The 13,028-nt window shown below is 36.9% G+C and overlaps 1 protein-coding gene across 1 annotated transcript; it reads right to left on the reverse strand.

The window, feature by feature from the left end:
* Positions 1-10,779: 10,779 nt before the first annotated feature.
* LOC121771369 (probable elastin-binding protein EbpS) lies at positions 10,780-11,448 on the reverse strand. Its single transcript, XM_042168156.1, has 2 exons — positions 11,399-11,448; positions 10,780-11,309 (listed from the first exon to the last, which is right to left on the reverse strand). Exons 1-2 carry the CDS (start codon positions 11,410-11,412, stop codon positions 11,009-11,011), a joined length of 315 nt encoding a protein of 104 aa, XP_042024090.1. The 5' UTR covers positions 11,413-11,448; the 3' UTR covers positions 10,780-11,008.
* Between the last annotated feature and the right edge of the window lie 1,580 nt (positions 11,449-13,028).

The following is a 13,028-nucleotide window of genomic DNA, read 5'->3' on the forward strand; positions in this document are numbered from 1 at the left end:
ATTTCTCTAAACAATACAAAGGCCTAATCATTAACTCTTGTCTCCAAATTAAGGCCCAAAACTCCCATTCCATCTCCTTCACGTCATCTCTCTTTCTCTTCATCTTCACCATTTCACACCAAATCCCCAATTCACAACAAATCCCAAATTCCCGTGGCTCCTCCACAACTCCGCCAGCCGCCAATTCGTCCTCAGCGTTCATCCCGGAGCTCCACCCTCCGTAGTGCGCCGCAGCCGTCGTCGCTGTCGGAGTGGAGGTATCTCTCCACCATCGCATCGACCCTCACGCCGGCGGCCTCTACCGTTTCTCCGTCGCCGTCGGTTCGGTCACAGCAGTTGCGGTCATCCACCGCCACCGTTCCTCCGTCGCACCATAGGCATCGTTGCCGTCGGCAGTTGCTGCTGCTGCTCTCTGATTTCTCCCCTCTCCGTCTCCTATTTCTCCCATCATCTCTCGGTTTCACAACACCATCGCTGCCTCCAACCAGCAGCGGTCGCTGCCGGCGTACCCCTCTCAAATTCGTCGATCCTCCGCCGTTCGCTGCTGCATCGAGACCAGCCCGTCGCCACAGCCGGGATTGCCGCCGCTGCACTCTCGGCTCTGTATGCGCTGGCTGTCACCGCCTCTCCGTCACCGCCGAGCTCCAGCCGTCTTAGCTCCTCTCACCTACCGCCGCCTTCCCCTCTTATCCCCTCTCTCAAATTTGGTTCTCTATTTCTCTTGGAATTGATTGAATATGATGAATCGTGGGCATATTTTTATGCGTAGAAAAATCTCGTGGATCATTGCAGTATATTTCCAGATTTTGTGGAACTGGTTGAACCGAAGAAAAGCGTGGAATCATGGGGAGATTTGAGCTGAAGCATATCGTGTATGGTCTTATGTTGGGCCTTTCCAAAATTTGGGCTTCAAAATGTAGTTTCAAATAAAATGAATTGGGCTTGGAAAATTAAATAAATTGGGGGTAGAAAAGAATAATTGGTATAAGCCGAAAATGATATATCCTTCTATCGACTAACGAAACAAAGGAAAAAAAGTTCAGGTGCACAAACGATGTCATTACGAGAACAAATAAAAATGGTAGAAAAAGTCGGGGTGTTACAATCTACCCATCTTAACAAAAATTTCGTCCCGAAATTTGCTTACGTCCTTCGAATATGGAATTTCTCCATCATCTTGTCTTCCAAGCAGCTTCCTCATGTCGTTTGATTAACATTGTAGTTGAAAGTCACATCGCTGCCACCTTTAATAAATTACGCGAGATTAGACTATATTAAATCGCGCACTTTGCATCATCACTCCTTGTCTTGCACCCTCTTTTGCGTTTGAACTTCATTTCGTATTCGCTATCTTCCACTTCTTGAAATCTTCCTCGTATTCTTTTTGTTCTTGTCGTTCAGGGAAAACGTAAGAAAATAGTAAAATAGTTCACACATCAAGCTTGCTCCAACGTTTCACGCAATTCTAAGAAAAAGTTTCATGGTCCACCAGACTCCATTCGCACTCTCGCTCTTCTTGCCTTGTCGTGCCTTGACAATTTAGGGATTCGCCCTACACTTTCAGATTCTCGTTCGTTTTTTTGTCACTCGGGAAAGTGATAGATTATCTCAACTTAAAACTACGGTTCGCGCGTATTCAATCTAGCCTACAACATAAGCACTCTATATTCGCAACATACTTCATCATCTCAACATCTACCACAAGATAAAAACACAACATTTTCACATCTCATAGCTAAACACTTTCGCACTTCACATTTGCATTGATAAAATTTTGACACAAAAGCTTTCTTCAAACTCTTTCACACTTTCCTAAAATTTCCACATATCACTTTTAAAGTAAAAGTTTTGACTCAAAACTAAAATATACTTTCGCATCAACTTTCATCCATCGTATAAAACACTCCATAGAATGACGCATCATACTTTGCACCTCATAACATAAATATCATCATACTTCCATAGCTCAATTTTCCAAACGAAAAAGTTAAAACTATTTTTCTCGAAACTCCAAAAATTTTCGAATAATTCATAAACACAGTATTTCCATTGATCAATTTTTTTTTCATAAAAGATAAGTCACCCCATTGCATATCATACATCTTTCTATCACCATAGATTTTCATCTTCTCGCAAAACACACACACACACACATATATATTCCATAGCTCCTCTATCCCATTGTAAAACTTACTTTGTTTTCATAACCATAGCTCTTCTCATCTCATTTCCAGAAAACTTTCGTATAAAAATTTTCATAAAATAAATTACCTCTTTCTTGATTGAGCGTGGCGAAGCGGGATGTTGAGCCTTCAATGCATAATTATTATTATCATTATTATTATTATCATTATTATTTTAGTCTAGCGAAACAAGTCTAGACTAAGACAGAAAAAGACTCTCGGTCCAGAGCGGAAAGAAAAATTGCTCTAATACCACTTTGTCACGCCCGCATTTTCTAAGGATAGAAAACACGGTTGATCGCGACTAGGGGATGATTAAAGAAGCGGGGAAGAAAGGGGAAAACAATACAAATCGACCATAGCTCGAAACAAATGTGAATAGCTCGAATAAAATCAGAGTATCTCAACAATTAACAACTCAAAAGAAACAATATTTAGCGGAAGCATTTCGAGAGTAGAATAATGCTATGTATGAAGACACAACATATTCTAGACATTTGATAGACATTCTTCACTTTTATGCTCAACACCCACCGCGCTCGTCACCGCTCAACCTGCACATTTTTAAAAAGAAATGCAGGGCTGAGTACTTGATGCACTCAGTGGACTCATGCCGAAAACATTTTATAAAAAGTATTTATCATGCCACCATTGAGTGACCTTGGGGTTTTAACTTTAGAAATCGCCCAAGACACTAAAATTATTTCCATCGTAAAATTCGGTTGGTCAACCATTTTCCCATAGCTATCTACCATATCTGATCCATTGATGACAAGGAACGTGGCCACATTCCAAGTCACTAGACCGGCCGACCCAAAAGACGGCTCACGATCTCCATAGGTGTACACTAGCCTGAATAGGGACTCACTCCCTAGACAGACCCGAATTCGATTATCCATTGATGGCAAAAGCCACATCAGATAGGTTCCATAGAATAAAACAAAACACGGCATGACAAATATTCATATCATTTTCACATAAAAAAATATACTTAGGGCATAGCCCTTATTTTAAAAGAAAGCCCACCTCGTTCGTTAAATTTTCTGAATTTGAATTCTTTACTTCGACTTCAAATTGATTCGCGGAAAAATTCCCTTCCTTAAGTCCATACTTCTCGTCTTTCAATTATTGCTGAGGCTGCCCGAGCTTGACCCAACAAAATGAATGCTCCAGTCCACTTAACTCATTAACAACTTGGCCTAAAATGAATAAATCCTCAAATTTTAATTTACTAGCCCAATTTCTCTAAACAATACAAAGGCCTAATCATTAACTCTTGTCTCCAAATTGAGGCCCAAAACTCCCATTCCATCTCCTTCACGTCATCTCTCTTTCTCTTCATCTTCACCATTTCACACCAAATCCCCAATTCACAACAAATCCCAAATTCCCGTGGCTACTCCACAACTCCGCCAGCCGCCAATTCGTCCTCAGCGTTCATCCCGGAGCTCCACCCTCCGTAGTGCGCCGCAGCCGTCGTCGCTGTCGGAGTGGAGGTATCTCTCCACCATCGCGTCGACCCTCACGCCGGCGGCCTCTACCGTTTCTCCGTCGCCGTCGGTTCGGTCACAGCAGTTGCGGTCATCCACCGCCACCGTTCCTCCGTCGCACCATAGGCATCGTTGCCGTCGGCAGTTGCTGCTGCTGCTCTCTGATTTCTCCCCTCTCCGTCTCCTATTTCTCCCATCATCTCTCGGTTTCACAACACCATCGCTGCCTCCAACCAGCAGCGGTCGCTGCCGGCGTACCCCTCTCAAATTCGTCGATCCTCCGCCGTTCGCTGCTGCATCGAGACCAGCCCGTCGCCACAGTCGGGATTGCCGCCGCTGCACTCTCGGCTCTGTATGCGCTGGCTGTCACCGCCTCTCCGTCACCGCCGAGCTCCAGCCGTCTTAGCTCCTCTCACCTACCGCCGCCTTCCCCTCTTATCCCCTCTCTCAAATTTGGTTCTCTATTTCTCTTGGAATTGATTGAATATGATGAATCGTGGGCATATTTTTATGCGTAGAAAAATCTCGTGGATCATTGCAGTATATTTCCAGATTTTGTGGAACTGGTTGAACCGAAGAAAAGCGTGGAATCATGGGGAGATTTGAGCTGAAGCATATCGTGTATGGTCTTATGTTGGGCCTTTCCAAAATTTGGGCTTCAAAATGTAGTTTCAAATAAAATGAATTGGGCTTGGAAAATTAAATAAATTGGGGGTAGAAAAGAATAATTGGTATAAGCCTAAAATGATATATCCTTCTATCGACTAACGAAACAAAGGAAAAAAAGTTCAGGTGCACAAACGATGTCATTACGAGAACAAATAAAAATGGTAGAAAAAGTCGGGGTGTTACAAACAATTCAGCCCATGACGGATTGTCATATCACATTCGATCAAATTTAGCATTACTTTCTAATTTATACACATAAACAGGGACCTATGTTTGGTTTGAGTCACTCTGACCTCAGGGCATATATATCAAGGTTGCTTGATTTTTTCAAGTACTATGGTATATATGCACTCTATGATCAATAAGTGAAATTCTGTTAAAATTAAAAGCAAATCTCAGTCCTTGGATCCTTAGATTGAATGGTTATGATAAGTTACGTTATTTACATTATTAGACTAAAATATTAGTACATTATTTTACTAAAATAGTAATACATTATTAGACCAATAATCTAAATTATTAGATGACACGTATTAGATCACAAGATCCAATGGACTACAAGTGTTTTGATTTTGAACACTATTCAACTTATGAATCTGAATACATCCCAGTATATATAGAATATAGTATGTAGAGTCTCATTATTCACAAATCCAGTCTTAAAGACCGAACTAGAGACCAAATTTGGGCCCTTAGATCTTAAATTTGATGGATTAGATGAAATGATGTAGTGTTAATTTTCGCAATTCATTATGTACACAAATTACTTCAACACAGGGGTATTTACGTCATTTGTATTGGGGGTATAAATTTTAGGGTTAAACACATCCAAACAATTTACTCTAATTCACATTCACGCCTCTTCTTCTCCCCAGAATCTCCAAATCGAGAGCTGATTCATCTCATCTTCAAATCTCCAAATCGAGTTGCCGAATTTGATAACAACAGTCACTGAGTTCAACAACTATAGCAGCGAATTCATCTCCATCTTCAAATCTCCAAATTGAGTCGGCGAGTTCGACAACTACAGTCGTCGAGTTCAACAACTACAACAGCGAATTCATCTCCATCTTCAAATCTCCGAATCGAGTTTCCTGAGTTCGACAACTACAGCCGTCAAGTTCAACAACTGCAGCAGCGAATTAAAATCTGACACAGATTCAAAAATGGCTGAAACAAGCAACTCGTCGAACGAAGGCACGCCGATTAATTTGTTTTCCGATTCTATTCAATTAGTTCATAGGCATTCAATTGTGATCCGAGCATGAAGAGACATAGTAGAAGAGGAAGGCAATCTGAGGTAAGAGATGGTTACTTGGAATTGTGCCTTTGATGTGTTCGTAGAAATGTTTCAAAGAATGTTGAGGTTTGATGTTAAGTTGTGTGTTTTTTTGTTATTTATGTCAGTTGTTCTGGCCCTCCAGTACGATAAAAAATGGTTGAATATTAATTCTAATGTTTATGATTTTAATGAAGATGAAGTGGACACAGAGAGTGAAGATGGTGATATAGCTTATCATTCATATTTTTTGCTCCATCACTTTGTGAGCTTTGCTTTTGGTTTTTGACATGACTACTGTTTTTGAAAGCTTGCTCTTGTAAAAATGAATCTATTATGCTTGATGATCATGTCGACTCGACTAGTGGATTTGAATATGCTTGCTCAAACAAAACTACAGCAGCTGATCATTATTAATTAATTCATAGACAGTGAAAACGCAGGGAAACTTGGTTTTTCGAATGTATATAGCATTTGTTTGATCAAATACTGGAATGAAGTAAAACTGTAGTCCAATGAAGTAATAATGTTTTAGAATGAAGTAAAATCATACTAGAATGAAGTAAATATCTATTCATTTTCAATTTATTACATACCGGAATGATTTGTGTTTGTTATGATTTTTGACTAACAACAGTTAGTTTTTAAATTTTATACCAGTGTCTTGTTTTATTTGCCAAATAAAGTATATGCCCAAGCCTGGTCGTAGATGTGCCAAATGAAGAAATAAAGGATTTGTCCAAGCTTGGTCGTAGATGTGACAAATGCCACGCGGTTGGCCGGCATGATTCAAGGAATTGTGACATAACAGATGAGAAGAAGCAAATATAAGTGATGAGTTGCTTTATTGATATTCGTTTGTTAGCATATTGATTTTCTAAAAATGATGTGATACATTTATTTGTTTGTAATTTATTACTTCATTCCAATAGGTTTGATACTTCATTCCAATAGTTAACTACTTCAATTTGGCACTTTATTACTTCATTCCACTTTGAATTTGAATCTTTTTAAACTTTTTGCAAACTTTAAAGTGAATAGACTGTATGAAGTGTTTTATTCATATGTTAATACAGAACCTATTCATTTAAAGATAACTATATGTGCATGCATTATTAAGGTATTTCCACATCCTCGGTATTTATTATGATGTGCTCGTATAGTTTGTGATCGTTTAAATTTTTGGAGGTAAAATAAAATATCATTTCAAAAGCACATAATAATTTTACGAACGAAGTACTTTTTTTGCATTTTTTTTCATTATTTGTTAACCTTCCAATCTCTTTCCAAACAAAATATATAGCGTATGATTAATATTATCGTGATAAATGTTCTGTTGGACAATCAGTTATCAATAGTTCTTGTCTTGTTTTATGTTGACTCAAAGTAATGAACAGACGAAATGAACTAAATCATTTACGAAATGAAGTTTATAAACCAATGCTATAAAGGATTCAAGTGAAGATCAGGAAGAGAAATCACTACTTCATTTGTACGTGCATTTACTTCATTTAACAAGTATATCACTTCATCACAATAGCTTTTTACTTCATCGAACTTCGGGTGGGTGTTATTACTTCAGTTTACTACCTTATTAAATGAGATTATAATTTCATCAATTAGGTTATTTAGTCAATACAGGTACAAGTCCAACTGCGCCCTTATACATAAACACAATTCAGTTCACATTACTTCATTACATGTGGTTATAACTTTATTGAATAATTCTTTGCAAACTACGCATACAACACAGTTCAGTTCATATTACTTCATTACTTAAGGTTATAACTTCATCAAGTGCGTTATTTGATTCATTACAATATTAATTCTTCGCAAACTATATATACAACACAGTTCTCCATCCGTTCTTCCTCACTCTGAAATTTCCTTCAATCTACAGCGATGATTTCCACCAGAAATCCTTCAAAATCAAACCAGATGACGATTAACCAACTTTCTCCTACTATGGAAATAGTTGGCTATTTTGGAGAAAATTCAAACGATTTTAGTTCACGCATACTAATAAATTACTGGAATGAAGTAATAAACTAGTGGAATGAAGCAATAAACTACGACAATGAAGTATTGAACACACAAGAATGATTAATAGGCAGGTTCAGTCTTAGCATACGAATACATCATAATAAAGAATAAATACTTCATTAATAAAACACTTCATATAGTCTGTTTGATTTAATGTGTGCCAAAAATTTAATAAATTCAAATTCAAAGTGTAGTGAAGTAATAAACAACTGGAATGAAGTAAATAACTACATGAATGAAGTACGAAACCTACTGAAATGAATAATTTACTATAAGGAAATAAGCTCATCATTTCTTCTTCTTCTTCTTCTTCTTCTTCTTCTTCTTCTTCTTCTTCTTCTTCTTCTTCTTCTTCTTCTTCTTCTTCTTCTTCTTCTTCTTCTTCATTGAATCAAGCCGACCAACCTCGCCACATTTGACACATTTACAGTCAGGCTTGGACATATTCTTTATTTCTTTCTCAAGTCGTGAAACTTTCTGACTACTTCAACCCTTGCCGCTATTTGAATGAAGTAATAGAATAGAAAACGAAGTAATAACCTAGTCAAATGAAGTAATAACCCAGGTGAATGAAGTAATAATCTAACTGAATGAAGTTATAGCCTACGTGTTTGAAGTAATATATAAATCTAAATAATGATTATTTCCAGACTTTCTTCTCCACTCAGAAATGCCTCCAATCAATCGCAACGACAGAAGAAGGTGACGCTGCTCTGCAGCTTCTTCCTCTTCTCAGCCACTGACGGCAACTCGTCCAGCATCCTCTCCAACCCATTCTCATAACCTCATCAATTATCTTCTTATGTTATCTACCATCCTCCCCATCACCACCACCCATTACGCCGACACCATCATATTCAGATCGTACGTTGCCTGCACCACATCCTCGTTCACGCCCCATAGATGCACGATGCAGCGAGAAACTGCTGTGAATCCATTCCATGAATCTGTTCTGCTCTGCCATCAGCTTGTTCCACGACGCTATATGCCTCTTTCCATATGTAGTCGGAGAGCTTCTCCATCTCCACCAGATTGAAGATCCACTCCGCAGAGTGGTGTTTCTTCCTCAACTCCGATGCGGTGGGGCGGGGGAGACCGCGCGATGGAGGTAGTTGCGCCGGGGATAGGTGAGAGAGAAACGTAGAGATCGAGAGAAGTGGATTGGATTTGAGAAGGGAAATGGTGTATACACGTAACTGCATCATTTTGGTATTCCAAAACTACCCTTGTGTCAATTTAACTAAATAAAAAAACCAGCTAATGTGTAATTATTAATAACCATTAGATGTGATTAATGGGTGGATGAGATTTGGTCTCTAGTTCGGTCTTTAAGAATGGTTCGACATTGATCATAACTCATAGTATATATATATATAGGGGTGCATTATAATGATAACCCCAATTTCCGTAATAACCATATAACTAAATCTGGACCACCCATTTTTAAAATCACGTGGTCTAGATTCAAACTTAGCTTTCCTTCATAAAAAAGGCGCAGAGGGTAAATATGTCATTTCGCTCATTTAATTTCAGAATTTCGCTCATGATAAAATTTACGTATCCAAATTTCGCTCATTTAAATACGTAAAATCTTATTTCCCATGATATACAGATGTATGAGGTTCAGTTACACGTATGTATGTATATGGCGTCCAAGTCCTTTATATTGATGTGGATTGGTTGTGGACTAGATTCAACATGGATAGAGTAAATTGAATTGTGTTTTGACAGTATGCATAATCGTGTGGATGCATAATAAATTCTTGTCAGTTATCATTTTATCAGTCAAAAGTATCATTTTATCAACTCAGAGTATCATTCTATCCGGCAAAACTATCATTCTATGCAATGAACCTAACATATATCATTTTATCATTTTATCAGTCAAAAGTATCATTCTATCAACTCAGAGTATCATTCTATCCGGCAAAACTATCATTCTATGCAATAAACCTAACATATATCATTTTATCAGTCAAAAGTATCATTTTATCAACTCAGAGTATCATTCTATCCGGCAAAACTATCATTCTATGCAATAAACCTAACATATATCATTTTATCATTTTATCAGTCAAAAGTATCATTTTATCAACTCAGAGTATCATTCTATCCGGCAAAACTATCATTCTATGCAATAAACCTAACATATATCATTTTATCATTTTATCAGTCAAAAGTATCATTTTATCAACTCAGAGTATCATTCTATCCGGCAAAACTATCATTCTATGCAATAAACCTAACATATAACATTTTATCAGTCAAAAGTATCATTTTATCAACTCAGAGTATCATTCTATCCGGCAAAACTATCATTCTATGCAATAAACCTAACATATATCATTTTATCATTTATTAGTCAAAAGTATCATTTTATCAACTCAGAGTATCATTCTATCCGGCAAAACTATCATTCTATGCAATAAACCTAACATATATCATTTTATCAATTTACGTTATATTTGGCGAAATTCAGAAATTAAATGAGGGAAATGACATATTTACCCCCGCGCTTTTTTTTATGAAGTAAATCTAAGTTTGAATCTCAACCACAAGATTAGAAAATATGTGTGGTGCAGATTTGATTATAGGTTTATTACGATATTTAGGGGTTATCATATGATCACAACTCTCTATAAGTGTTATTCTCCTATTAATCCCTTAGATCCTTTATTCTTCTTAATATGGGTCGTTAGATCTCATTCATCAACGGTCCAGATGATCTGCATTATTACACTATAATGGTGCATTATTAGTCGGTGTGCATTATTCAACTGAAAATCTGCATTATTACACTATAATGGTGCATTATTAGTCTGTGTGCATTATTTAACTGAAAATATGCATTATTAAATGACACGTGACACCAATCTAACCGTCGGATGACAAAATCGTGGGGCTGAGATTAAAAAGAACAAAGAACAAAAGATACAAAAAGGAAATGAATATATCCCTATATATATATATATATATATATATATATATATATATGTATATAGAGTAGCGATCTAGGGCAAGTGCCCCTTAAACCTATAACTAGAGAACAAATCACAGCCACAAGATCAAGAAAATCAAGGGCAAGATCAAGAAAATCAAGGGCTAGTATTAATACATGTAATTTTTTAATTTAAAGGAGAAATTAGTTCCATCTATCACAAATTTACTTCACAATAACAAGGCGGGGGTATAATGGTCATTGACAGCCAAAATTAGGTTACGTCATTGCAAGCTGTAGTTTCTCCACTGAAGGAAGCTCACCAGCTTCCCGATTGATGGATTTTGCTCCGTGTGATCACAACAATGCATCGCCTTCCCAAAATCTTCGCCGAACGCCGCAAAAGTTACTCCGAATCCGTCTCCGGCGGCAGCTCCAGCTCGAGCCGTCGTGCCGCCAGCTCGAAGCCGAGGCTCGAACGCCGCAACGCGAGGAAGAATAGCTTTTCACGCTTATTTAGTTTCTGTGAGCTGCGGCCTCTAGCTGAGTTTGAATCTTGATTATTTTGATTGCTCTTCCTCGATTTATTTGGAGTCTTTGCTTCTGCGCCAGCAGAGTGCTGCTTCCTCTTATGATTGCCATTGGAATCACTGCTTGGAGATTCTAATCCCAAGTCATCTGACCTACCTAGAGGAGACCCATTTTCTCTGCAAAGAAAGAAAATTCAGTCGTCAGCCTTGTAAAGTACTCATCACAATATTAGGTAATAGTGATAGCTTCACTTTCGCGCAATCACCCCGACTTGACCATCAATAGAATGAAGGAGCATTAAATCATTGGTTAAAGTATCAAAGAAAACACAAATAGGATTATGGTAAACTCTAGTGACTGAAGTTGATGATTTACAAGACCCTACAGTAAATAGTTTATTTTTAAATTTATCCACGTCAACACAATACAGTGTTTTGTAAACAAGAGTGAAATAAAATCATGCTAAGAGTGATGTGTTTTGTAAACAAGAGTGAAGTAAAATCATAATAAGAGTGATGTGTTTTGTAAACAAGAGTGAAGTAAAATCATAATAAGAGTGATGCGTTTTGTAAACAAGAGTGAAGTAAAATCATGCTAAGAGTGATGTGTTTTGTAAACAAGAGTGAAGTAAAATAATGCTAAGAGTGATGTATTTTGCAAACACGAATGAAGTAAAATCATAATAAGAGTGATGTGTTTTGTAAACAAGAGTGTAATAAAATCATGCTAAGAGTGATGTGTTTTGTAAACAAGAGTGAAGTAAAATAATGCTAAGAGTGATGTGTTTTGTAAATAAGAGTGAAGTAAAATCATTAATGTAATACCAACACAAAACACAAATTTCTTATTTATTGTACTCGATTAATATAGACAAGTCATAAATCACAAATTAAGCACAATTTTCTTATTTTATGTACCCATATAGATAAGTTATAATTACAAATATACATTTTCAAAATTATTTTACAGAAACATGTTTGCAAAATTTAAGCACCATTAATAATTAGAAGTGAGGTGAAAAACCAACTGGAGTTTAATTGATACCAAAAATGAAAAAAAGAAAACAGGTCTCTGTTTTACAAACAACAATTGATTAATTTGATTAAACAGTTTATTTCTACCTACTTAATCAATAATTGGATTGGGTAGAACAAAATCCACAACATTCAAATATTTGGACGGCCAGAAGAAACAATATAAAATTGCTACTGATTGTGGTGCAAAGCTGGAATGCATGCATTCTCAGTGGGGTGGGGTGGGGTGGTGGATGCCGCAACTTCAAAGACCAAATTTGATGGCTAGTGGTGGGGTTACCCCACTAGATCCTCCAGCGTATTTGTGTCTTCACCTTTCACAATCTACATGTCAATAATGTGACTGATAATGTGGCGATCGTTTCTGGATATTAATGTATCTAAAATTTCTGGGGAGAGGAAAAGAAGTGTGAATTAGAGTTGGAAAATTGAAGGGGACGGTTGGAGTTGAATATGGTTTTCAAAAATATCCTTGTTAATTACTTTTTATTTAAAACATGTAAAAATAGCTAGCCATAAGATTAATTTAGAGTATTTAGATATGTGGCTGGGATTTTTCTCTAGTTATACACTTAAAATTAGTTATATCTTGATCACTAACCTATGTATATATATATATATATATATATATATATATATATATATATATATATATATAGAGTTGTGATCATATGATAACCCCTAAATCACGTAATAACCCTATAACCAAATCTGGACCACACGTTTTTAAAATCACGCGGTCTAGATTCAAACTTAGATTTACTTCATAAAAAAAAGGCGCGGGGGTAAATATGTAATTTCACTCATTTAAATTTCTGAATTTCGCTCCATTCTTTCTCTCTTTCTCAGTTCGATTCTTTC

This window comes from Salvia splendens, chromosome 16, assembly GCF_004379255.2.
Source record: "Salvia splendens isolate huo1 chromosome 16, SspV2, whole genome shotgun sequence".
Taxonomy (NCBI): domain Eukaryota; kingdom Viridiplantae; phylum Streptophyta; class Magnoliopsida; order Lamiales; family Lamiaceae; genus Salvia; species Salvia splendens.